Genomic DNA, 25357 nt, shown 5'->3' with positions numbered 1-25357 from the left:
GCCTTCTCATCTACCAAGTATCTAGGGTAATTCTGCTCCAGTGGCTGTTCCCCTTATTACAGAAGCACTTAGTCTCGGGTTTGGGTTCAACCTTGGGTTTCTTCACTAGAGCAGCAGCTGATTTGCCGTTTCATGAAGCATCCCTTTTTACCCTTGCCCTTCTTGAAACTAGTGATTTTGCTAACCATCAACAATTGATGCTCCAACTTGATTTCTACTTTCGCGGTGTCAAACATCGCGAGTTGCTCAAGGATCATCATGTCTATCCCTGATATGTTATAGTTCATCACGAAGCTCTAATAGCTTGGTGGCAGTGACTATGGAGAACCATCACTGTCTCATCTGGAAGATTAACTCCCACTCGATTCAAATGATTGTTGTACTCAAACAATCTGAGCACAAGCTCAACAATTGAGCTTTTCTCCCATAGTTTGCAGGCTAAGAAAATCGTCGGAGGTCTTATACCTCTTGACATGGGCACGAGCCTGAAATCCCAATTTCATCCCTCGAAACATCTCATATGTTTCGCGACGTCTCGAAACGTCTTCGGTGCCTCAACTCTAAACCGTTTAACTGAACTATCACGTAGTTATCAAAATGTGTATGTCAGATGTTCGCAACATCCACAGACAACGTTCGAGGTTCAGCACACTGAGCGGTGCATTAAGGACATAAGCCTTCTATGAAGCAATGAGGACAATCCTCAGTTTACGGACCTAGTCCGCATAATTGCTACTATCAACTTTCAACTAAATTTTCTCTAGGAACCTAACTAAACAGTAGAACTAAAGCGCGAGCTACGAGATAATTTGCGAAGACCTTTTGACTATGTTCAGGATAATTAAGTTCATCTTATGAACTCTCACTCAGATAGACATCCCTCTAGTCATCTAAGTGATTACATGATCCGAGTTAACTAGGCCGTGTCCGATCATCACGTGAGACGGACTAGTCATCATCGGTGAACATCTTCATGTTGATCGTATCTACCATACGACTCATGCTCGACCTTTCGGTCTCTTGTGTTCCGAGGCCATGTCTGTACATGCTAGGCTCGTCAAGTCAACCTAAGTGTTTCGCATGTGTTCCGAGGCCATGTCTGTACATGCTAGGCTCGTCAACACCCGTTATATTCGAACGTAAGAATCTATCACACCCGATCATCACGTGGTGCTTCGAAACAACGAACTTTCGCAACGGTGCACAGTTAGGGGGAACACCTTCTTGAAATTTTAGTGAGGGATCATCTTATTTACTACCGTCGTTCTAAGCAAATAAGATGCAAAAACATGATAAACATCACATGCAATCAAATAGTGACATGATATGGCCAATATCATATTGCTCCTTTTAATCTCCATCTTTGGGGCTCCATGATCATCATCGTCACCGGCATGACACCATGATCTCCATCATCATGATCTCCATCATCGTGTCTTCATGAAGTTGTCTCGCCAACTATTACTTCTACTTCTACAGCTAACGGTTAGCAATAAAGTAAAGTAATTACATGACGTTTATGTTGACACACAGGTCATAAATAAATTAAGACAACTCCTATGGCTCCTGCCGGTTGTCATACTCATCGACATGCAAGTCGTGATTCCTATTACAAGAACATGATCAGTCTCATACATCACATATCATTCATCACATTCTTCTTGGCCATATCACATCACATAGCATACCCTGCAAAAACAAGTTAGACGTCCTCTAATTGTTGTTTGCATGTTTTACGTGGCTGGTATGGGTTTCTAGCAAGAACGTTTCTTACCTACGCAAAAACCACAACGTGATATGCCAATTGCTATTTACCCTTCATAAGGACCCTTTTCATCGAATCCGATCCGACTAAAGTGGGAGAGACAGACACCCGCTAGCCACCTTATGCAACTAGTGCATGTCAGTCGGTGGAACCAGTCTCACGTAAGAGTACGTGTAAGGTCGGTCCGGGCCGCTTCATCCCACAATGCCACCGAATCAATATTGGACTAGTAACGGTAAGCATATTGAACAAAATCAATGCCCACAACTACTTTGTGTTCTACTCGAGTATAGAAACTACGCATAGAACTAGCTCATGATGCCACTGTTGGGTTACGTAGCAGAAATTCAAAATTTTCCTACGTGTCACCAAGATCTATCTATGGAGAAACCAGCAACGAGGGGAAGGAGAGTGCATCTACATACCCTTGTAGATCGCTAAGCGGAAGCGTTCAAGAGAACGGGGTTGATGGAGTCGTACTCGTCGTGATCCAAATCACCGATGATCCTAGCGCCGAACGGACGGCGCCTCCGCGTTCAACACATGTACGGAGCAGCAACGTCTCCTCCTTCTTGATCGAGCAAGGGGTAAGGAGAGGTTGATGGAGATCCAGCAGCACGACGGCGTGGTGGTGGAAGTAGCGGGATTCCAACAGGGCTTCGCCAAGCGCTGCGGGAGGAGGGAGATGTGTCATGGGAGGGAGAGGGAGGCGCCAGGGCTTAGGTTGGGCTGCCCTCCCTTCCCCCCACTATATATAAGACCAAGGGAGAGGGGGAGGCGCAGCCTTGGCCCTTCCTCCAAGGAAGGGTGCGGCCAGGGAGGAGTCCCTCCTCCCCAAGGCACCTAGGAGGTGCCTTCCCCCTTTAGGACTCTTCCTTTCCCTCATCTCTTAGCGCATGGGCCTCTTGGGGCTGGTGCCCTTGGCCCATACAAGCCAAGGCGCACCCCCTACAGCCCATGTGGCCCCCCCGGGGCAGGTGGCCCCACCCGGTGGACCCCCGGGACCCTTCCGGTGGTCCTGGTACAATACCGATGACCCCGAAACTTGTCCCGATAGCCGAAATAGCACTTCCTATATATAATTATTTACCTTCGGACCATTCCGGAACTCCTCGTGACGTCCGGGATCTCATCCAGGACTCCGAACAACTTTTGGGTTACCGCATACTTATATCTCTATAACCCTAGCGTCACCGAACCTTAAGTGTGTAGACCCTACGGGTTCGGGAGACATGCAGACATGACCGAGATGACTCTCCGGTCAATAACCATCAGCAGGATCTGGATACCCATGTTGGCTCCCACATGTTCCACGATGATCTCATCAGATGAACCACGATGTCAAGGACTTAATCAATCCCGTATACAATTCCCTTTGTCTAGCGGTACGATACTTGCCCGAGATTCGATCGTCGGTATCCCGATACCTTGTTCAATCTCGTTACCGGCAAGTCTCTTTACTCATTCCGTAACACATCATCCCATGATCAACTCCTTGATCACATTGTGCACATTATGATGATGTCCTACCGAGTGGGCCCAGAGATACCTCTCCGTCACACGGAGTGACAAATCCCAGTCTCGATTCATGTCAACCCAACAGACACTTTCAGAGATACCCTTAGTGCACCTTTATAGCCACCCAGTTACGTTGTGAAGTTTGGCACACCCAAAGCACTCCTACGGTATCCGGGAGTTGCACAATCTCATGGTCTAAGGAAATGATACTTGACATTAGAAAAGCTTTAGCATACGAACTACACGATCTTTGTGCTAGGCTTAGGATTGGGTCTTGTCCATCGCATCATTCTCCTAATGATGTGATCCCGTTATCAATGACATCCAATGTCCATGGTCAGGAAACCGTAACCATCTATTGATCAACGAGCTAGTCAACTAGAGGCTTACTAGGGACATGGTGTTGTCTATGTATCCACACATGTATCTGAGTTTCCTATCAATACAATTCTAGCATGGATAATAAATGATTATCATGAACAAGGAAATATAATAATAACTAATTTATTATTGCCTCTAGGGCATATTTCCAACAAGCACTCCACATCTACTTGTGTCTCTCGTGGTGTTGGTCTTTCTGCCTGCTAGCTAGGTCTTGCCTTCTCCTGGGTGGCATTTTTTCTCATCTTCTATAACCTTGTTACTTGTACGGTTTTCGGCCCGATTTCCCTCATAAACGGGGTCAACTTGTTTAGGTTTTTTATCTGGTTTCCCTTATAGATTGGATCAGCCAAAGTCAAGGGGTGACTCTTGGCTTTGGCAGCTTTTGAGCAATATATTCAGGTGGGGATCCTCTCCCCCCCCCCCCCCCCCCCGCCCCCCGGTGACCGTTCAAAAAAACAATCATCGGAATCACTAACTTCTGAAGGAAAATTCCCTTGCCAACGAGCAGTGCGCTGCTTATCCTCTTTCACTCACTATGTCCAAGGCAGCACAGGAGGTGAAACCGTGAAAGAGGTGTTACTTGTTACCCAGACAACTTTGAAGTTAAGTATCTCGGGCTCCAGGCGCCGGATGGGAGATGAATAAAGAAAAGTTCAAAAGCTTGCAGGAGAGACTGCCAAAGCGACTGCTTCAATGGGGTGAAATTTACCTTTCTCAAGGTGGGAGGGAGATCATGTTAAAGGCTGTTGCGCAGGCACTGCCAGTGTACGTGATGGGTGTTTTGAAACTCCCAATCGGGCTTTGTGATGACCTAACAAAGATGATGACGAACTTTTGATGGGTTGCGGACAAAGGAAAACGGAGCGCTCACTAGATCTCTTGGGAGTTGGGACCGTATGCTCCGGCCAAAGACGATGAGAGGAGTGGGGTTCAAGAACCTGCGGCTCTTTAATCAAGCATTGTTACCCCAACAAGGGAAGTGCAAGTAGATTCCTCCCAGAATAGTTCACCACTTTCTTGCGCTTCACCATGTCTTCTTTCTAGTGTTGCTTAATTAGCAAGAGATTCTCCACATAACTAGAGAGGAATCTCCTTGAAGCTTCAACCGATACCTTAGGTTTATCATGTGTTATCTCATTCTGAACGTGCCATATCCCCCACAAGAGCATGAGTACCATCAACCGTTGCTTCTCATTTATCTCATAAAGCGGTCGAAGAAGCCATTCATCCCCATCAAAGAGAAGCATGCTTTCGTCGGGGAGATCCCAGTTTGAGCACATATCATCCCACATCCTTTTCGCATGAGGGCACTTGGCAAGAGCATGATGTGTCGATTCCTCCTGTACCCCGCATATAACACAATCGCCATGTGATTCCAGCAAATTTCCATGCAAGTATGTGTATTTTTAGCGGTGCAGAGCATTTCCAAATGAGCTTTGAGGCTAGGCGTGTACCGACGGGGTACACATTTGTCGGAACAATCCCATGTTCATCCATAATAACCTATAGGCCAAGCGCATAGGCGGTATGAACTGAGAACAAATAGTGTTGGTCAGGATGCCAGGCGATAAAGTCTTCCTCAAGGCACCTCAATAGTTTGATATTTAGAACATATGCAATGTCCACATGGAAGAAGTGTTGCTATATGAGTTGAGCAGTCCATGAAGGCATGCATGAACTAACTATCAGCCATCTGGAAATCGCGACCCAGAGCAAGCAACATCGATGCCGCGTGGTAATCGACCGGTATGATGCACTGCGAGGGACCTATGGGTCATGCCATGCCCGGATGCTGGCCCCATTATCTACATGCCAAATACTATCTTTCTTTAGGAGCTGCAAACCATGCACGACCACGTGCCTAGTCGAGGAAGCATTCTCTGTGAATACTGTGTACATGAGGAACCCGTTCGGGTAGTACTTTGCACGAAGCACCTACGCACATAAGTTATTAGTTAGATGTCAGGCTTGTTGGGGGTAACAATGCTTGATTAAAGAGACGCGGGTTCTTGAACCCCACTCCTCCCATCGTCTTTGGCCGGAGCATACTGTCCCAACTCCCAAGAGATCCAGTGAGTGCGTCGTTTTTCTTTGTCCGCGTCCCATCAAAAGTTTGTCACCATCTTTGTTAGCTCAACACAAAGCCCGGCTGGGAGTTTGAAAACACCCATCACGTACACTAGCAGTGCATGCACAACGGCCTTTAACATGATCTCCTTCCCACCTTGAGAAAGGTAAATTTCACCCCATTGAAGCAGTCGCTTTGGCAGTCTCTCCTGCAAGCTTTTGAACTTTTCTTATTCATCTCGGGAGCCCAAAATATTTAGCTTCAAATTTGTTTGGGTAACAAGTAACACCTCTTTCATGGTTTCACCTCTTGCGCTGCCTAGGACACGCTGAGTCAAAGAGGATAAGCAGCGCAATGCGTGTTGGCTAGGGAATTTTCCTTCGGAAGTTAGTGATTCCGATGATTGTAATACTTTGTTTAATTAATGCAATCGGATAAAAAATATGGTGTGCAATGTCCACAGACTAAGCACTCGCCAACATTTCATTTTCAATCCCACGTCGTCTGCCGCATAATCGCATAATCAATTAAGCATTTTGGATTGGATCAACATCTCACAGGGCAAGAAGACATCAACTCATGTACTGGTGTGTTGACCCGAGATCAACATCAAGTGTTGACCCTGAAATTTGGCATGTTTATACGGTTGTATCATCTCCTCTACATGTATGCGTTTGTTAGAATATGTTTTGGTGTCCACATATGAATATACTAACTATCTAGTCGTAATGGTAGTATCATAGTTAGTATCATGCATGTCAACTAGACAATTTTGATAAAGTGCCATAAAATTAAATGAAGAAAAGAGAATTGAGTATCATATCATGATACCGTATCATAATAAATGATATTATAGTATGTGTCATGCATGACAATAACTAAAGTATTATATGATACTAATATATGATACTATGCATTAATAAGGTAGTATTATACACTGATAACATATGCATGATACCAGTATATGATACCCCGTTACAACCAGCCTACCGCTACGCCTGCATTCATTTGCGTGCAAGTAACCACTCCCAGAGAAAATGGCGACGATTCAATGATGGAGACGTCTTTGATCCACGTAGCTGTGTTAGGTGCACAAGCAAGATTATAAATATATGGGCCAGGTGGTTGTGTTCAGGTGCACGAAACGGATTTTCTTGATTTATTATAGGTCTCTTTCGTGACTGAACTAAGCAGACAATTCAGGCGGTGATATAATTCTTGCCATAGATGCAAAACGCTGGAGCTGATGTAAATGGTCTGCGTCATGCCCTGGGACGGGTATGTGCAGTACACTGGATACAAATATCTTCATCACGCCCACCAGCATTTCGCACCAGACATTTAAGTGAAGTGTTAAAGCGTGGCAGACCCTCCATCTGGTCATCATTTAATTGGTCTGCGTCACATTAACATGCCAAAGCAGTCATGGCAGTATTTTGCTTGTGGATTCGCTTGTATCCATCTCCATAAGATGACTATCTACCAACTCATGTACGCGTACTTTGCCGAATTAAACTGTGTATTGTCTGGGTATTAATTCAGTCACTATATTAATTGCTAATCTCTTGGCATGAATGGACCATTCAGATTTCATCCTTGCGCAAAGTCCTAAAAGTCCTACCAACACCAAGTCCTATATTAATTGCTAATCTCTCCTCAACGACGCTTAAGAGCAAGGGCGACCTTGCCAACACCACGCCTGTACGAGAAAGAGCGACCGTGGGCTGTTCAGACCACAAACCCAGATCAGACATACCAAGCTCACACTACGAGATGAACAACACAACAGAAGATCACAGCAGATTGCATGTTCGTCCTTTCGCGTGTTACAACCATGTTATCTACAGCAAGCTAGACGAGCATTCAGTGGGAACAGGCAGAACCAGGCATCCAGATGTTCTCTAGTTTCAGGTTTACATCTCTGAAAAATACACACACCTAACCGTTTCAGATTCAGAGCGGATTGCGTCAGGAGAAAAAGCTCACACGCTAAACAAGCCCCTCCGGCAGCGGCGAGAAACACAAGAGCAAATGAAGTGCAAGCAAACAGGTTTTCCCTACAAATGGGAACAACTGGGGTAACAGGAGAAACCAAACACGAGACCACCAACTATCTGGGGTCTGTTGCTTCCAGCCAGTCATCATCTGAAACCAACAGCATAGTGATCAGATCAAATGTATCTCACGACGATTGACAGGTCAGGTATTATCACATGACATTTGGGTATAGTATATACATACTAGACACTTACTGTGCGGCGGCGGTAGGCTACCTCTTCCGCTTCCCGCCTGAGCCTCCGACAGCCTTCCCTGCAGACCCAGGAGCTTTTGATCTTGCTGCTGGCGCCTTCTTTGCGCTCGACCCGTTGCCATTGCTCTTCAGGTTGAGCTGCACTTGAATTCCTGCGAGTGGAATCCAACATATAAATTAGTTATTATATATCCTGACGATAATAACAATATCAAACAAGGCAGAATATGACAAATAACCTTTCTTATTATCACTCTGCAGGTCCAGTTTTGGCTTCGAGTCACCAGGCACAAGTTCATCTGAAAGAAAAACAGAAGCAGTCAATGCGCTGAAAATTGACTAGTACAAAAAATAAAGTAGGTATGACTCTGCTGCGCCGATCAGTACAGCGGTGATACAAAAAACTACCATCCAAAATTACATCATTGATGCTATATATGAGGCGTGTATAAATATGAACACAGCACTGTTTGGTTTATTTGACAGGCATAGCTACACAAACATTTCCAAGATCAGAGAAGACAAAGTTTCTTGTGATGGAACAACAATTCCATGACCCTCCCAACAGTTTTCCAGCATTACTAAAGAACATTAGGTGTACCCAGAAAAGAAAAGAGCATCAGGCACCGAGAAATTTGCTAGCATCTGCGACAGATCTATAAGCCTGACTGAAGACCAGATTCCATGTTTCTCATTGAATTTCTGCCCCTGCTGCAAACCCATGTACGCTTTTACGCAAGTAGGAATATATTAGGTACAGCAACAATACTCTGCAGAAAATAATTCTTCTAGCCGTGCATTGCATGTTACAGATATTGCACTCTGATATCCCACTTTTCACAGAACAAACTACATGGGAGTAGGCCTGAATTTGGTGGTAATACAAACTAAAAAAAGAGCCTGACTGACCACTGTGATCCTTCCGACTGAATGTTAGAAGTTTGGAGCAAATAAGTACAGACAAAACGTAGTCTTATTACAGATATTTATTCATAGTTCCTTGGACTGATGATTACTCGATTAGTATCTCTGCCAACACCAGATACACCGTATCATGACTGGCTAAAGACATACTGTATGGCATGTTACAGATAAAATAACGAATGAAAATGCATATGAAAATGTTGTAGCAATACTGGTACCAATTGTGTCAACAGATTTATCTGTATTCCTAAAACAGAACACACTAATCAATATGTACAACAGCAAGCATTAAAGATTAAAGATTCTCTTTTGGTACAATATATTCATTTACCGAGAAAAAAGCACGTACCATCATTTTCAGCATCAGACAATTCCTCTTCATCACCTTCTGCAGATGCTACTCCAGTTTCTTCAGGCAAACTCTCATCCAATGGCTCCAGGATTGCTGCCACTCGTTTCTTTAAAGTTTTTTTCATGCCAGGGATATTTATTAGATCTGCTGATCGAACAACACGAGAGCTACTTCCTTGTTTGTATGCCTTCGTCAAGGCACTTTTAACAGCTGGTTGAATACCATCCATAGGATTTGGATGGCCCTGCAGAACAAAAATATATTCAGCACCATGTAAAGGAAAGAGGGTAATCAAATTACATTGAAACAACATTGCTCAACTAAGAATCCTGCTTGGATGCTTCAACAAATTAATTTGAGCAGTGAACTGGGTTGTAATGATAAAGATCTGAATTGAACAACAATGCACCGAAAAACAAATAAAGGACCTAATCTTTGACAAGCTACATAAGCTTGTGGAGTTGATGGCAAATACTGCGATACTGAAAACATACATTGTCCGACCAAGTAGATTCTATTGTTTCTTTGTTGTATTTTTTAACTTGTCTCTGTATTCTCATCACTACTGCACGAATTATCATGTCCAGAATTCCACACCATCACGAGCTTCATATTTCACTGATGTTTTCAAGCAATTTTTATAGCTCCCACGATGCAAACTATGAAAACATTACACAGAAGGTAAATGCAACAGTTGCAGACGCAACTACCACAAACACGTTCTCAAAATAATTAGCACAGTGCAACATAGTTTACATCATCTAGAATATCTACAATGCATAACTTTAACATTACATTAAACCAAATACGTTTAAGTATATGTATTATCTATTAACTAATTTGCCACTCAAAGAGACAGTTAATGAATACCATCAGGCAGTTTTTAGAATAATAACCAACCTTAAATTTAGATAATTCAACAAGCGTGTCAAAGTCTTCCTGGCTTAAAGAGTAGGTATCCATAAACTCCACCACCTTTTGGACAGCCTCCTCCTGCAGGAAATTACAAACATAAGATCACAGGCAGATTTCTCAGATAAAGGTTTCCCCATGGGAGATGCCATGCGTGATTACTGCATTGCAAACGAATAGCCAATAGTGTGCGTGCAGAGTGCATGTTTTGCCAACAAAAGAAATACTAATTCTAAGATGATAATAGTTGAATTGAGAAAGCATGCAAGGTTGCAAGCCTTTGTGTGTCAAACCCCGCCTAGCCTCTTGACAAAATCCTTAAATAACAAAAAATAAGATTTCTCCTCTTTTTATTAAAATTATAATTAGCCAATTCATCATGCATTACTTCCTCATAAGGAGCAGACCTGTCAAGGCACAATTCGTACAATATGCAGCAATATGCTTGAACAAATGCAGCAGTTGACATATGATATTTCGATGAATCTTCTATGGAAGCTTTGAACAAAAAATCAATTTTATGCTTCACTCATTGAGTGAATGATCAAGAATAGTCCAAAAAGGTTATGATAAACAATACCTTAGGCATTGTCTTCAGTGGGTCAGTCAACTGTCTCAAGAGAAGAGTGAGATAATCGAGCCTCAACGCCTCCCTGCAGATCCCAACAATTACAAGACTGAGACTACAATGAAACTATAGCACAGATCCTTTACGGTCTTTCAAATTACAACTTTTGTCAAAGGATCTTGAGTTCTGGTAAATGATTAGTTGTTTACAACACAAAGACGATCTGTTTTTTCAGCTTACATGGTTTGAAATAGAAAATCATAATCTTCCATCTCGAAGATGTGACCAAGGCAAGTTAAGAGAAGGGTAAGGCACCACCACCACCACCCCCTAATTCACTGACTGTTAAGGCACTTGTTCATAAGTAGTTACATTGGAAAATGAGCAAGCCATGTCCAGCAACTAATAGTTGGCTGGCCACTTAAAAGAAGTCCATGGCCCATATTTTTTCCTAGCAGATGATAATGTGGTCCTTAACTCATGCTGAAAGTTCCATATCATTTTATCATGGTTACAAGTAATAAAACAATTAGCCAAGAAAATCATTGGCTTGTTTTTTTTTGTTCTCTGATCTATATCGATAATCCAGCAATCAATGTACATAAGTACCCTACTCTTTACCAGTGAAACATGGTTTTGGTGGTTCCAGGATAAGTACCAATTTTACTACTAATCCAGAAACTTAACAAAGTAGGATTCGGCAGAAAGCAAGCTAGTTTTGGACTATACCCACCTATCCAAATTAGCTTGCTGTGATGCAAGAATATGACTATGGACATCTTCCAGTAGCCTTTTGTTTTTGTTAGTAGTTGAGTACTTGCCCAACCATCCACCAAACCTATTAAAGTTTCGTTCACCCTGCAGAAAATCAGTATCCAAATCAGTCTACTAAAATTCAGAAAAAATAGAATATACTCAATAGTAGTAATGGATGCTTAGGGTTTGAACTTTACTGCTTCAAGGACTTCTCTATTTCCATGCATCAAAGCAGCACTGAAATTTTTTGAAAGAGATTAGAAAACTGTGTTGAAACATTCGAATAAATCAATACCGCTACAGAATAACCATTGGGAAAGATCAATGCACATACGGTACTATTGATGAAGCCAAACAAGCAGCTTGGGACAGCTGCCACTGTCGATATCTTCTTATTTGCACATTAACAATATCACCGTCCGCTATAGACTCAGCGGCACGGGCAAGATAATTCATTCTTTTAACACCACTGTCATCCTTCCCAGCGGCACTAGGCCGATAATTGATATAATTTTCCTACAATGGCACATATTAGCACGCGAATATAACCAGGCTTAATGATAGAAGCAACTAGGGTCACAATAATTCAAAGACAGAAGCAGTCCTAAAGCACATATTTGCACACAATTCTGGTACAGGCCAACTCAACCATCATGTGTAGTTCAATACAGCAACTAATAGCTGGAATTTCTTTCATATAATAACTGAGATGATTGAAAAGAAAAAATGAAAGCTAGCTTCCAAGCTTTCCAGGAGAAACGTGTCAACATATGCGAAGCTGTAACAGCATTACTATGAAATGGGAATGCCTTCATGTTGACCAATTCAGAAATATTAGCCTAAGTTAGATGATGCATTAACAGTGCAGAGGCACGGTTGTGGGCTTCAGCAAGAGCGACCGGCCTCCAAGCATCACTAGCAGTGGAGCTTAGCTCATAGAGCTTAGGGGTGTGGCATGTGACATGGTTACCTACTCGCAGTCTTGTAGATTGACTTATTGTACCTATCAATCCAAAAAAAGTCAAGAAACAAAAGTAGTCTGATGGATAACCTTAGGCACGCTACAATTTGTTAGGTGTGTGTTTGGTTTCTAGCCACAGTTATGGCTTGCCACGCTTTCTCATCCACATAAACATAACTTTCCGCCACACTTGTGGTTTCAGTTACCATGTATTGTCTAAGGGTTAGTTGTGGTATGATCAACCTTGAAGCAAATAAGACCTAAATTTGCAACAAAAAACATAGATGCAATTTAGGCTCAACACTTAAATTGCACGCTATGACAGACTACTGATTACTATAAATTAAAAGAGTCAACATTTCAAAAAAAAAATCAACCATGAACTCTAACCACATTATTGGCATGTTGCCACCATGAACAAGCAAAACTGAAAAAATAAAAAACAAAAGCAAACTATTCAAACGGTTTTAGAGTTCGCAGTTGAAAAGTGAATTTTGGCCATAGTTCAGGCTTGAAAAGTGGAATTTTTTCATTACAATTATACAAGCATAAGTAGCTCTGCATTCAGTACACAGAAAAGGAATACATAGTAATAAAAAAATCATGATGCAAACACGAAGGATTAACATTTGCACAGATGACAAAAACAAATTTGATTCAAAACCTGGATAATAAGGGGAACTAAATCAGGATCGCTCATGCTCAAGTCGATTCTCTCATCCATCCTTAGTCTCCCACCATTGAAACCAAATAGCCTGAAAGTTGAATAAATAACCATGAAGAACACTAGGTTTGAAAGCCATTCAAGCAATTAACCAAGTATAAGCATAGATACATTTAATTAGACAGGAGTGAGCATGTAACTAAGTGAATGAAAAAATATCATTTGCTCTGCTTAAATCTCACTAAATCTATATTAAAAAGATAAAAGCGAACTGACGAATTAATTGCAGGGGCAAACAGTTCTAACTTCCAAGTGTTTAAACTAGTTGGGAGCTTAGCCATTACAAAAAGCTACTGAGTCTTGTTCTCCTAAAAATACCAAGATCTCTAGGGCGTCATCTTCTTTTGACCGCTTCTAGGGCTGCATCTCAGTACATGTACAAACATTTTATCCTAAATCAATTTAGCAACAAATGAAACCTTTAGATGAAGCTCAACATCATCAGCACCAGCATCATCATGTACTTAAGTCAGGTACTTTTCCAACGGATGTACAGTAGAAACTAGGAAAATGGTGGAGTTTGGTTTTTTTTAAAGGCAGCCCGGTGCAGGTAGCTCCCGCTTGCGCAGGGTCCGGGGAAGGGGCAGACCACTTCAGGTCTATTGTATATCTGTAATGTGATATGTTCCCAATGCTAATAAAAAGTAACCCATCCCCAAAAGAAATGACTAGATCAAATACATTTGCATTAATAAGATCAAAATAGGGCGAGCAGAGTAAGTGATCGGAAAACTTTGTTAATCCTTAACACTTCCATAATTAGACAGGGTATGTACTTTCACACCAAACGTTAATTAATCAATAAACATGAAGAGGTCATTGAACGACTGACAATAAAATTCTAAATAACTCCATAGAATGACATTGATATACTAAAAAGAAGGAATAATACTTGTCCACAGCCGTGAAGGGAGAGATATCTTCATCTTTTGAGCTACTATTAAGACGCAACCTTATATCATCATATTTGACCACAGACTGAGAGAGACTCATATATTGCAAATGGTTGAGTGCCATGCGAATATCCCCATGTACTCTTTCTGCAAGCTCTTCCATTGCATTCTAGCAGATGAGAAACCATATATTAGCAACTGAACGTGAAATATGCAAAGAATATTAAGTGATTTAGTATTGAATTAGTTGAGCTATGTTTCCACTTTTTTTGAAGTTTTGATCATCAATAAGAACAGAACCCTGAGAACATATTGAACACACCTCTTGAGCTTGAATGCCTTCTTTTCTGGCAATCTCCATCAACCTCTTGCCCATCTGTTGAGTACAGAAGTTAAAAACAACCCCAAAACACAATTCTTTTTTGTTAAAAATACAAATAGTGCTGAACCTGCCCCGTATTAGTATATATAGTGTGAGATGGGAGAAGTAAACCAGAAAAAACATAAAGTCAAAAAAGAAGCAACTTTTGCCAACAATTAGAAAAAAATACCAAAATGAATATAACCAAGTTTTCTTATGTTCAGAAAAAACATTAAGAAGGCGGATTTTATCAGATTAACTGGGTAGCAGCAAGCAATTGAGAACAGCAGTTCAGTTGTCACAGGTAAGGGCAATAATAGGGTAATAGACAATAGTAGGAAAGCAAACAATAATTTACATCAATCATTAGAATATGGTGGCATGAAATAACCTGCTGCTTTGTTGGTTTCCTGAAGTTGAGTAGCAAACAGTAATTTACAAGGCTCTTCAGCTTCTGGCTATAACGATCATTACAAATGCAAACTATAGGAATCTTCGATATCTTGATGCTGGCAATAAGATCAGCAACTCCACCTCTATCACCAGCAGACATACCGTCAACTTCGTCCATGATGAGTACAGCCTTAGGCTTCTTTGTCCTGTGAAATTGCTCCACACTTCATATAACAATAAAAATAAATCAAAGTGCAAAAGTTCAGGATATTGTAGTACAGACCGGTTGTCACTATAATTCAGAGTAGCATTGCTGATAAGCTCTTTGATAGAATTTGATGTGCTCCCCCCAACACCTTTCTCGATCTTGGAGTCTGCTTTACCACGGCTATCACTTGCATTAACCTGTTATGCATACATTACTCATTTAAATTTATGACTCAAAGGTAAATAAAGAACACATAATTACCTGAAAGATAAATAAGTGAAGTATGCAAGAACAAAGACACACCTCAATGGCCTGCAATCCAAGCATCTGACTAACAACTTTTGCAGTTGTAGTCTTACCAATACCTGGAGGTCCACTCAGCAATACAGCTTTTTTAGCTCCACCATCAGCCTGCTTCTTTCCTTTGCCCTTTTGGCCAGAATGAAGGAATTGATCCTCCCAACTTTTCAACCAATCATGAATTTGTTTAACCTATATACATTAGAAGTTTGTCAATGCTCCCTGGAAAAAAACAATCCTTCATACTAAGTAACGTGTGCATAGATGTACATGACCAAAATAACCAAAATGCAGAATTTCTCACCATTGATTGGTTGCCAACTATGTCGTTTGGAACTTTTGGCCGATATTTCTCTGTCCATTGCAAAGAACCGCGGTCAACAACCTTGACCTTTTGGTTGTTGGTGGAGTTGCTTTCTTTATTACTCTTTGAGGGAGTACTCTTGCCCATGGTACCGACTTGATCGACAGCTAAAAATTCAAAATCAAGATATGCATAAGCATCAACAACATGAGAAATGCCAATGTTAAGAAAATAAATCATACCAATGGCATGTTATTTGCAGGATCAACCTAACATCTACTCCCTCCATCCCAAAATAAGTGTCGCTGATTTAGTATAATTTTGTACTAAATCAGCGACACTTATTTTGGGACGGAGGGAGTACAAAGTTAGGAGTGAACTACCACGGTAATTATGTTCCAGGTTAATGCAATTAAGCAGGATTATGTTTGTCCTATAAACTATAGATGCATTACAATTTAAAAGTTCCTGGTTACCTCTTCTTTCAGCTTTAACTGGAGAGCTCTTCGTCTGTGACTTCAGTAGCTTTTCTGAATTGCTGTTACCTTCATGTTTGTTTACAGGAGCCTTTGCAGGCTTTGATTTCCGGATCATATCAAATAAACCATCTTCAGTCAAGAACGGGACTCTGCAATAAACGTGAGCATGTATCAAGCAGTGACAATTAAAAACAAACTTACAGAATCCTTCTCAAAATAAAGCTATCAAGTAATACCCCAGATCTTTTGCTTTATTAGATTTCACTCCCCCAATATCTTCATCAGCCAATAGGTAACTCTGCCAACAAGCGAGATGTCATGTTGTCAACAAAGATATAAGCCATTAATACTTACAGCAGCAACTTTTATAGTACATACCGTCTTTTTACTAATTGAACCGGTAACACGTCCCCCGTAACGCTTTATTAGATCACCTGCTTCCTCCCGTTCAAGACTGCAGATAAACAGAAAATTATGATTATTTACTGGCCAGATCATCTCAATAAAGAAAGTTGGAAGTGTTAAGATAATTATGTGCATTGGCCGTTGCATGATCAGAAAACAAAACACTTCGGTATAAAAAATGAAGAAAGTAACTCGCACCTGTCAAGGGTACCACTTATGACAAATGTCAGACCAGCTAAACAGTCAGGGGCACCCTCTGGGACTTCCTACAGAACATGGAATGAACGGTTTAGGGTTGAACCATTCAGAACATGGAATGAACAGTTTAGGGTTGGGCATTTCAGAAACTTGTGACAAGAACTATGAATTACCTTCTCCCCTTTGTGAGGGGGATCCTTCCTTTCACCAAAATTCATGAAACCTCTCCCACCCCCTCCTCTACCTCTTCCCCCAGGAGTAGCTCCTGCTCCTCTGCCTCCTCTTCCCCTTGCAGCTGCTTTGGAAGGGGTCTTGTCATCTTCATCCATCCTATCCTCCTCACCATCATCATCAAGACCACTAGTAGTCTTCCCATGAGCCATTCCTCCTCCTCTTCCAACCCTTCCCCTTCCCCTTCCTCTTCCCCTTCCAGCTGCTTTGGAAGGGGTCTTAGCATCTTCATCCATCCTGTCCTCCCCACCACCATCATCATGACTCGTAGTCTTTCCATGGGCTGCTCCTGCTCCTCTTCCTCCCCTTCCCCTTCCCCTTCCAGCTGCTTTGGAAGGGGTCTCGGCATCTTCATCCATCCTTTCGTCCTGGTCATCATCATTAGATGCAGCCTTCAACTTCTTTAATGGTGGTGGCTTCACTGGAGTTTTCTTTTTCGAAGGCGCCACAAAGTCGTCGTCGTCGTCTTCTTCATCCTTAAGGGCCTTGTTTGCTGCGAAAGGCTTGATGTCATCCTCAAGGTCCTCGCTGCTTTTCTGAAGTTTTCTTTTAGAAGAACTCTTCTCAGCAACATCTGCATCTTTTTCTGTTTTGGGTGCAAAGTACTTGCTTGTCTTCCTTCTAGCTGAAGCATCTTGATTGCCAGACACCTGCATGATCCAGATACAGTATTTGATTACAGGTGACGTATATAAACTGGGGGACATCAAATAATTTAGGTCAGTGGAGAATTAAAGCGAGCCATTGGTCTAACTGCGACGGTGGTACAAGAACATACCCAGCTTAGAATCTGATTGACAGTACTATCTGCCAATACATTCTTATATCATGGACTCATGGTGCACAACCAGACATGAAAAATCAAAGTCAGTTCTTAAACTGTATAAACAGTGCATGCGAAAATCAAATCTAGAATATTTTTGGGTGGTCTGTATCTATATATAACGATATTAATGTATGGTTTGCACAAAAGATTCCAACACTGATTAGCAGAAAGAATAGAGCATTTTAGCAGTTATGGTTGGGCTACTGCCGCAGGAAATGCATTAATCTAGGATTCCTAAACTGTAGGAGCGAGGAAAATCGAGTTGCTGAGCCGATGCACTGAATCCTGGACAGCGATGCTAGAGAAAACAAACCGCTAAAGAAGACCTAGAAAAAGCACCGAACCAACCAGATGAACGAAGAAGCAGAAAGAAAAAAGTGAGCATTCTACCGAAGATGTCGCAGCCTTCTCGGGGATGCTGAGCACGGGCTTCTTGGCCGCCGGCGGCGCGGCGCCGGCGGCAGAGGGCTTGGCCGCACCGGCATTCTTGTCGTGCGGCTTCATGAACCATTTCCTGATGTCCGACGACTGCGCCACAAGAAATCCAAGAAGGGCGAAACCGTCAGCCGAGAAGAGCGGATCGAGAAACCGACCTTCCGCGTCGAATCAAGAAACCTGGATTAGCGAGGGGCCACGAAAGAACTCACCATGTCAGTCCTGGCCGGGAAAAGCCCGGCCCAGGCGCGCGAACTCGCCGGTTCTTGGCTCAATCGCCACGGGAAACCCTCTAGGGTTTTAGGGGCGCGGGCGTCGTCGCCTCCTTGGCCCTCGCTTTGGGTCGATTGGCGCCGCTGGGTATTGGCGACACAGGCAAGCCGGGGGGTGACAGGAGAGGAGGAGGGGGTTGGCGGCGGCGGCAGTGCGGGGTGGTTTCGGGTGGATGGGAGGGCGGAGGGGAGGGAGACTGCGGGTCGGCGACGGCGGACGGGGGCTTGGCGACGGGTGGGCGTTCGGGTTTACCCGAAAATTTTGTCAACAAAAATAACGGAGATTCGGGAGGGGGGGGGGGGGGGGGGGGGAGACGTGGGAGATTCGGGAGGGGGGAATGGGAGATGTGGTCGCGCGGCTCGCGCCGAGCCGCCGACGAGCGAGGAACGAGGCAGAGGGCGTCGTGCCGCTGCGGCCCGTGCTGGTGCCGTGGTGTGTGTGTGGCGGCGGGGACTAGGTCACGAGATAACTCAGGCCTTATGCTATGTTGGGCTGGGCCTTCGCTACATGCAGCGACTTTGCTGGGCTTTTATTTTTCCTAATTTTGAGTTACTCGGCTTGTTTTCTTGGGTTACCGGGACTATAAATCCGAATTTTTTTGAAATCATTGCAAATTAAGTGGCACTGTTTGCAACAGATTGCGACAAGGCGCACTGCATGGCGCAACCATGCAGTGAGCCACTTGTCGCGACCTGCGAGCAGTTCCGTTTTTCATAGATCCGATTATTCAAAATGTTTTATCTTTTAAACCGTGCATCCAAATTTCGAACCGTTCACACCGCTAGATTCCTCGCATCAAAGATCTTCAAAACTAGATCTCTGTTGATAGGTTTTGATGAACTTTTTTTTCATGAAAAAAACCGAACCATGAGCATTTTTTCCATTTCCAGAAGAGGCACGACCGTGTCTCTCGCTGAAGCAAATCCGTGCCTCTCACGGAAGGAAAAAGACACGTTTTTTTCTGTTTCCGAGAGACACGGCCATGGAATCTGCCTCTCGCAGAAGCAACAAAAAAAGCATTGTTTCGCGCCAAATTTTTTTTGTCCAAAAGCTAAGAAAGACGGTTGGAAAACCGAAAAGGCAAAAAAAAAGGAAAAACATCTAAAAAGCCGAAAACACATACGGGAAATAAAAAACAAAAAGTCAGAGAGAGCACGCCATGTGGCGGCGGCTAGAGCACGCCAAGTGATGCACTCTCAGCACACCCCAGGTGCCCCTGCGGGGGCTCCCGAAGGAGTACTCCTTCGTTAGTTGCTCCCCGAATTTCCTTAATAAATTTCGGGTTTCTAGAGTTGTTACCCAAAAATGTGTTCGGGTATTTCGGGTAACGGGTTTTATGCCCAGCGTGAGCGACAGATGGCCAATGAGAAAGCATGCGATGTGAAACAACGGCGGACCGAGGGTGACGGGGCGGGGGAGGGTCGAGCGTAACCACCCCGGATCTAAGGCTCCCGACTTGGTTCGGCCCATTAGCAGCCGAGTTTTTCCAATGGCTTTTCTATTCAGTTCTCTCCATCGAGTTTTTTTCTTTGCCTCTTCTCTTTTCTTTTTCTTCCATTTCTTTTTTGTCATTTTTTGTTCTCATTTTTCTAGGAACCGTGTTATGCTCGGTTTCCGCTTCTTTTTTATTTTCTTCTTTTTTAGGAATAAATGGTTATATAAAAAATTGTGTGATTTTAAAAAAATGCATGAATATTTTGAAGCTAAGTGAAGATTTCCTAATAAAATTATAATAACACTATTTTCAACATGTGACCACTCTCGTGGCGCACAAGGAAGGGTCGAATCGACGTCGTGTGGCCAGTGGCGGAGCTACATGCATTTAAAATATATTTTTGTAACTCGAAGCTACATGCATTGCTGAAGGGGTGCGTCCTAGCATATTTAGTGAAGAAAAGAGAATTAAATGCTTGGATTAAGAAGAGTATAGCATTTGCCCTCCCCCAATATGCATATTTTCTCTCTGCCCCCTTTGATTCTCCGCTAACTCTGCCACTATGTGTAGCACCAGATTGTGTGTTCGTTCGGCTGCGGCGGCTTAATGATTCAATGCGGAGACGCTGAATTGTGTGGAGGCGCGGCGAGAGGAGTAAGAAAGGGTAACTAGCACCATAAAAATAAGCACCCATCATGATCGCCGAATCCCTACCTCCATATGCATGCATTGCCGACAAGAAGGCACCAAAGTCTCGGTCAAACGACACGAAGACGAGGCCGGAGACATCATCCTCACATGCTAACATGTTGGGTCCATGTAAAGGCATATCGGAGCTCTTAAACCCCTCCCTTTATATGGAGTTTAGGGCATCTCCATCATACCTCAAATCGGACACAACAACAGACCACTGACACAATATGTGGAAGCGTGTATCCAACCATGTGCACCAAACTCCCCGCATGTTCTTTTTTCTACGCTCGCAACACTCAAAATATAATTATAGATATACAAAATAATTCTTTAAGTGGTGCAAATATTCAAATGCAATAATAGTTCAAATATAAATATTACTCACTTCGTCCCATGATCTAAGACATTTTTTGACACTACTGAAAAGGCATTTCCCTACTTTATGTTTTGGATGATGATGACAACCCTTTGTTGGTATAATCCTGTGCTAAATGTTTCAGGTTCTCGACGCTTAGGCTCACATCGGAAAGCTATTCTCTCTTGTAGGAAAAGATCGAAGACGGAGTCCCCTATGCTTTTTATCTCTTTGGTCGTAGGGAACCCGTACTATCAAGAGGGAATCCTCATTGGAAAGAATTGGGGGAATCTCTTCACGTACACCTTCATCACCCCTCCTTTGTCTTCCTCAAGTGAGAGAGAGAGAGAGAGTTTTCCTTGTCTCTTCTACTATCTATTCCTGCTCACTGTTTCTGCCCAGCGGTTGTACCGCTCTCTAGAGCGGTTGTACCGCTGGGTCTTATCGCTCACCAGCTTTGCTCGAGCGGTTGTACCGCTGCCTCCGGACGGTGGTACCGCCACCATGCTCTGCAAAAACTGGGGCGGTGATTCCGTCCATGCATCGCTCAAGTACCGTTCGCGCTTCTGTTTTGATGCGGTTCTTGGGCGGTAGTGACCCGGTTGGTCCAGTCGTTCCTCGGTGCCCGGTACCACCGGTGGTCCGAGCGGTTCTTCCGCTCGGAACTTAGCCGCCCAAGAGCTCAAGGCCATGCGGTTGTTCCGGCCAGGCACCGCCCAAGTACCGGTCAAGCTCCTGTTTTGATGTGGTGGTTGTGCGGTGGCTATGCGGTTAGTCCGGTTATTTTTCTTAGCCGGTACTATCGCCCGCTGGTTCAGTTGTACCGCTTGGTAGGGTTTTTGCAGATACACCGTGAGTCCCGGTTGTACCTGGACGAGGACCGGTTGTACCGCTGCAGTGCAAAAAAAATGCAGTAACGGTTGGAATCTAGGGTTGCTATATAAGGGAGCTTCTCCCACCTACCACTCTCACCTTTTGACCTCTCTCACTCCACCATTAATGCACTTCAAGCTCTCTTGCCCGATCTCTTTCTCTCTAGCCACTCAAACTTGTTGATTTGCTAGGGATTGAAGGAGGAGACCTAGATCTACACTTCCACCAAAGGATAATTGCTTCCCCCATACTTTTTTGTGTGGATTTTGTTACTTTTGGGTGTTTGAGCACCCTAGACGGTTGAGGTCACCTTGAAGCCATATTCCATTATGGTGAAGCTTCGTGGTTTCGTTGGGAGCCTCCAATTAAGTTGTGGAGAGTGCCCCAACCTTGTTTGTAAAGGTTCGATCGCCGCCTTCAAGGGCACCAATAGTGGAATCACGGCATATCGCATTGTGTGAGGGCGTGAGGAGAATACAGTGGCCCTAGTGGCTTCTTGGGGAGCATTGTGCCTCTACACCGCTCCAATGGAGACGTACTTCCCCTTAAAGGGAAGGAACTTCGGTAACACATCCTCGTCTCCACCGTCTCCACTCTTGGTTATCTCGTGTCTTTACTTGTACAAGCTTATTTGTGTCATATCTCTTGCTTGCTTGTGTTCCTATCCTTGTTGCATCATATAGGTTGCTCACCTAGTTGCATATCTAGACAACCTACTTTGATGCAAAGTTTAAATTGTTAAAGAAAAGCTAAAATTGGTAGTTGCCTGTTCACCCCCCTCTAGTCAATCTTATCGATCCTTTCAATTGGTATCAGAGCCTCGTCTCTTTTTTAAGGACTTTACCGTCCGAAGAGTATGGTTGATACCGTAGACGGTGTGGAGGAACACTCCGGTGTGAATCCGACCTCGTCTACGGGCGATGGGGGAACCTCGGTCTCTCGTGAGGAGTTCAATGTGGCCTTGGAGACATTGAAAACCTCCATGACGACCGAGGTTGAAAGCATGTTTACTAAATTCCTTGAGGGGCTTAAACTATCCACCGCACCGTTGAAAGTGGGTGATCCCACCGACAAGGTGACAGATGCTATCTCCGACAAGGGGGAAGCTAGTAGTGAAAAGGCTCCTTCTAGTGGTAAAAATGGCACCGACATCTTTGCTCATGTGGAACCACCACTTGTTTATGGTGGACCGATTCCTTCCACTCATTTGAATCATGTTGGTCCTTCCCCTAAGATTGTGAAAAATGAGGACTTTTATTCTTGGATTTACCACTTTAAACGTCATTTAAATCATGTGAACACTAATCTTTGGAGAATCATTGAAGAAGGTTTCTATCCGCATGATCCAAGCAACTTCACTCCTCGAGAAGCCGTGGATAATCAATTCAATGAGAATGCTCTCTTCATCATTCAAGATGCAATCCCATTCGAAGACCTACCTCATCTTCGGCCCTTCGCCTTGGCCAAAGACGCATGGCTTTGTGTTGTCTCCCTCTACCGGGGAAGCGCAAGCATTCAACGCTCCAACTATGAAGTGGTGCAAGATGAGGCCGATGAGTTTGCAATGAAAGAAGATGAAGAACCTCGTGAGGTTTATCAGGGAGTAACCAAACTCGCGGTCTCACTCCGAGATCACGGGAGCAAGGACACGGATGTGTAAGTGCATCTAGTGCCACCCCTAGTTGGTTTTGGACTATTGACGACAAACCTAGTTGAGGGACTAATGTGTTTATGAGAATTGCAGGATAACACAGGTAGAAGTCCCTCATTGATTCGGTTTTCCTACCAGAGATGACCCCTAAAAATGTATGAAGACATTGAAGTCAAAGGTGGTATATGAAGATATTCACATTGAAGACTATGACAAGAGAAGACACCACATAAAGCCTATGGAGCTCAAAGACTTAGATCTTTTGTATTTCTTTTTCTTTTGTGTTGAGTCATAGGAACCATTGTACTGTTAAGTGGGGTCCAAGAGATCCAGTCAGAATGGCTGAAGTGATGCCTAACCAAAACCTATGTCTTCGAGTGAAGACTATGAGAGCGAATCTTGTCCAGAGTCGGACAAGTCAGCTTTGCTTGCTGCCCAAGTAAAGTTAACGTGTGAGTTTGAAATCTGACCGTTGGAATACGTGTCAGTTCCTTAGTGACCCAGGGTCATTTCGGACAAATCAGGTCGGGTTGCCTAGTGGCTATAAATAGCCCACCCCCTACAACCATAAACGGTTGGCTGCTCAGATTGAGAGTACGGCTTTTGTCGTTTGAGAGCAACCCACCTCGAAGCCTTTGAGAGAGAATTCCTTGCGGGGATAAAGCCCTAACCACCCAGAGCCAAAGAGAATTGGGCATCACTTAAGTCTTCTTGTCTGTGTGATCTGAAGTCTTATTACACTTGAGGACTGTGCATCCTCCAGCCGGTTAGGCGTCGCGTTCTGAGCATCCAAGAGACATTGTGGATTGCCGGTGAACGAAGTCTGTAAAGGTTTGGGAGTCTACCTTGAAGACTTACCAGAGTGATTGGGCGAGGTCTGTGTGACCTTAGCTCAAGGGGAATATGATGAGGACTGGGTGTCCTGAGCTGCGTGTTCAGGATTGGGTGTCCGGGATTGTGTGTCCTAAGGTTTAAATACCTAGCCGCCCCAACCAGACGTACAGTTGTCACAGCAACTGGAACTGGTCCAACAAATCATTGTCTTCAACGAGTCACTGGTTTCATCTTCCCTTCCCTTTATGTAACACCCCGGATGTAACTTTCCCAATTTGTACTCCAACTCTTGCCGTTTCCGGCGTTAAGTTATATTTATTTCTCGGGTTCGGGTCTTTGTCTCCGTGTGTTGTTGTCTTTGTCATGCATCTCATATCATGTCATCATGTGCATTGCATTCGCATACGTGTTCATCTCATGCATTCGAGCATTTTCCCCGTTGTCCGTTTTGCATTCCGGCGCTTCGTTCTCCTCCGGTGGTCATTTCTAGCTTTCTTTCGTGTGTGGGGATTAAACATTTCCGGATTGGACCGAGACTTGCCAAGCGGCCTTGGGTTACTACCGGTAGACCGCCTGTCAAGTTTTGTACCATTTGGACTTCGTTTGATACTCCAACGGTTAACAGAGGGACCAAAAAGGCCTTGTGTGTGTTGCAGCCCAACACCCCTCCATTTTGGCCCAAAACCCACCAAACTCTGCTCCATGTCCTAGAGCCGAAAACCGCACCTCATTTGGACTCTCCTAGCTCCACTTATGCCTATAAATAGAACCCCTTCGTTTTCGGATCTCTCTCTCCACGAAACCCTAGTCTAAAAAAAACAGATCCCCCCCCGCGCGCCGGACAACGTTCGCCGGCGCCGGACGTGTCCGACCTCCGCCGCCAGCGCCACGTGGCTCCCCCTCATTCGCCCACGCCCTCAGGTCCACATCGCCGCCGCCACGGGCCCGAGGGCCCAAGTCCCGGCCCCCGACGCCACCTCCGCGGGCCACTCGCCGCCCCGCGCCCGAGGTCGCCGCGCCGCCTTCT

General features: G+C 43.9%; 1 protein-coding gene across 2 annotated transcripts; it reads right to left on the bottom strand.

Annotated features, from left to right (window-relative positions):
• Positions 1–7523: 7523 nt before the first annotated feature.
• LOC123148292 (replication factor C subunit 1) lies at positions 7524–18773 on the bottom strand. 2 transcript variants are annotated; one of them, XM_044567676.1, is made up of 23 exons: positions 18429–18773; positions 18172–18309; positions 16898–17605; positions 16725–16792; positions 16500–16575; positions 16358–16419; positions 16119–16270; positions 15643–15809; positions 15342–15530; positions 15114–15235; positions 14829–15036; positions 14399–14452; positions 14076–14245; positions 13124–13214; positions 11833–12014; positions 11696–11735; positions 11476–11600; positions 10755–10827; positions 10163–10255; positions 9260–9506; positions 8226–8285; positions 7977–8138; positions 7524–7880 (listed from the first exon to the last, which is right to left on the bottom strand). In XM_044567676.1, the coding sequence occupies exons 1-22, from the start codon at positions 18429–18431 to the stop codon at positions 8005–8007; spliced, it is 3162 nt and encodes a 1053-aa protein (XP_044423611.1). In that variant the 5' UTR covers positions 18432–18773; the 3' UTR covers positions 7524–7880; positions 7977–8004. The 2 variants fall into 2 exon arrangements, with proteins under 2 accessions (XP_044423611.1, XP_044423610.1); XM_044567675.1 differs by having other exon boundaries at positions 7988–8138.
• Between the last annotated feature and the right edge of the window lie 6584 nt (positions 18774–25357).

This window comes from Triticum aestivum, chromosome 7A (assembly GCF_018294505.1).
Source record: "Triticum aestivum cultivar Chinese Spring chromosome 7A, IWGSC CS RefSeq v2.1, whole genome shotgun sequence".
NCBI lineage: Eukaryota > Viridiplantae > Streptophyta > Magnoliopsida > Poales > Poaceae > Triticum > Triticum aestivum.
The sequence above is the reverse complement of the archived record's forward strand: the minus strand, read 5'-3'. Positions and strand labels throughout refer to the sequence as shown.

Coding starts and splice junctions, on each gene's coding strand:
- LOC123148292 (XM_044567676.1), bottom strand. Junction 17,606..18,171: donor AGAAGGCTGCGACATCTTCG/GTAGAATGCTCA, acceptor TGGATCATGCAG/GTGTCTGGCAATCAAGATGC. Junction 13,215..14,075: donor CCCTTCACGGCTGTGGACAA/GTATTATTCCTT, acceptor TTCAACTTTCAG/GCTATTTGGTTTCAATGGTG.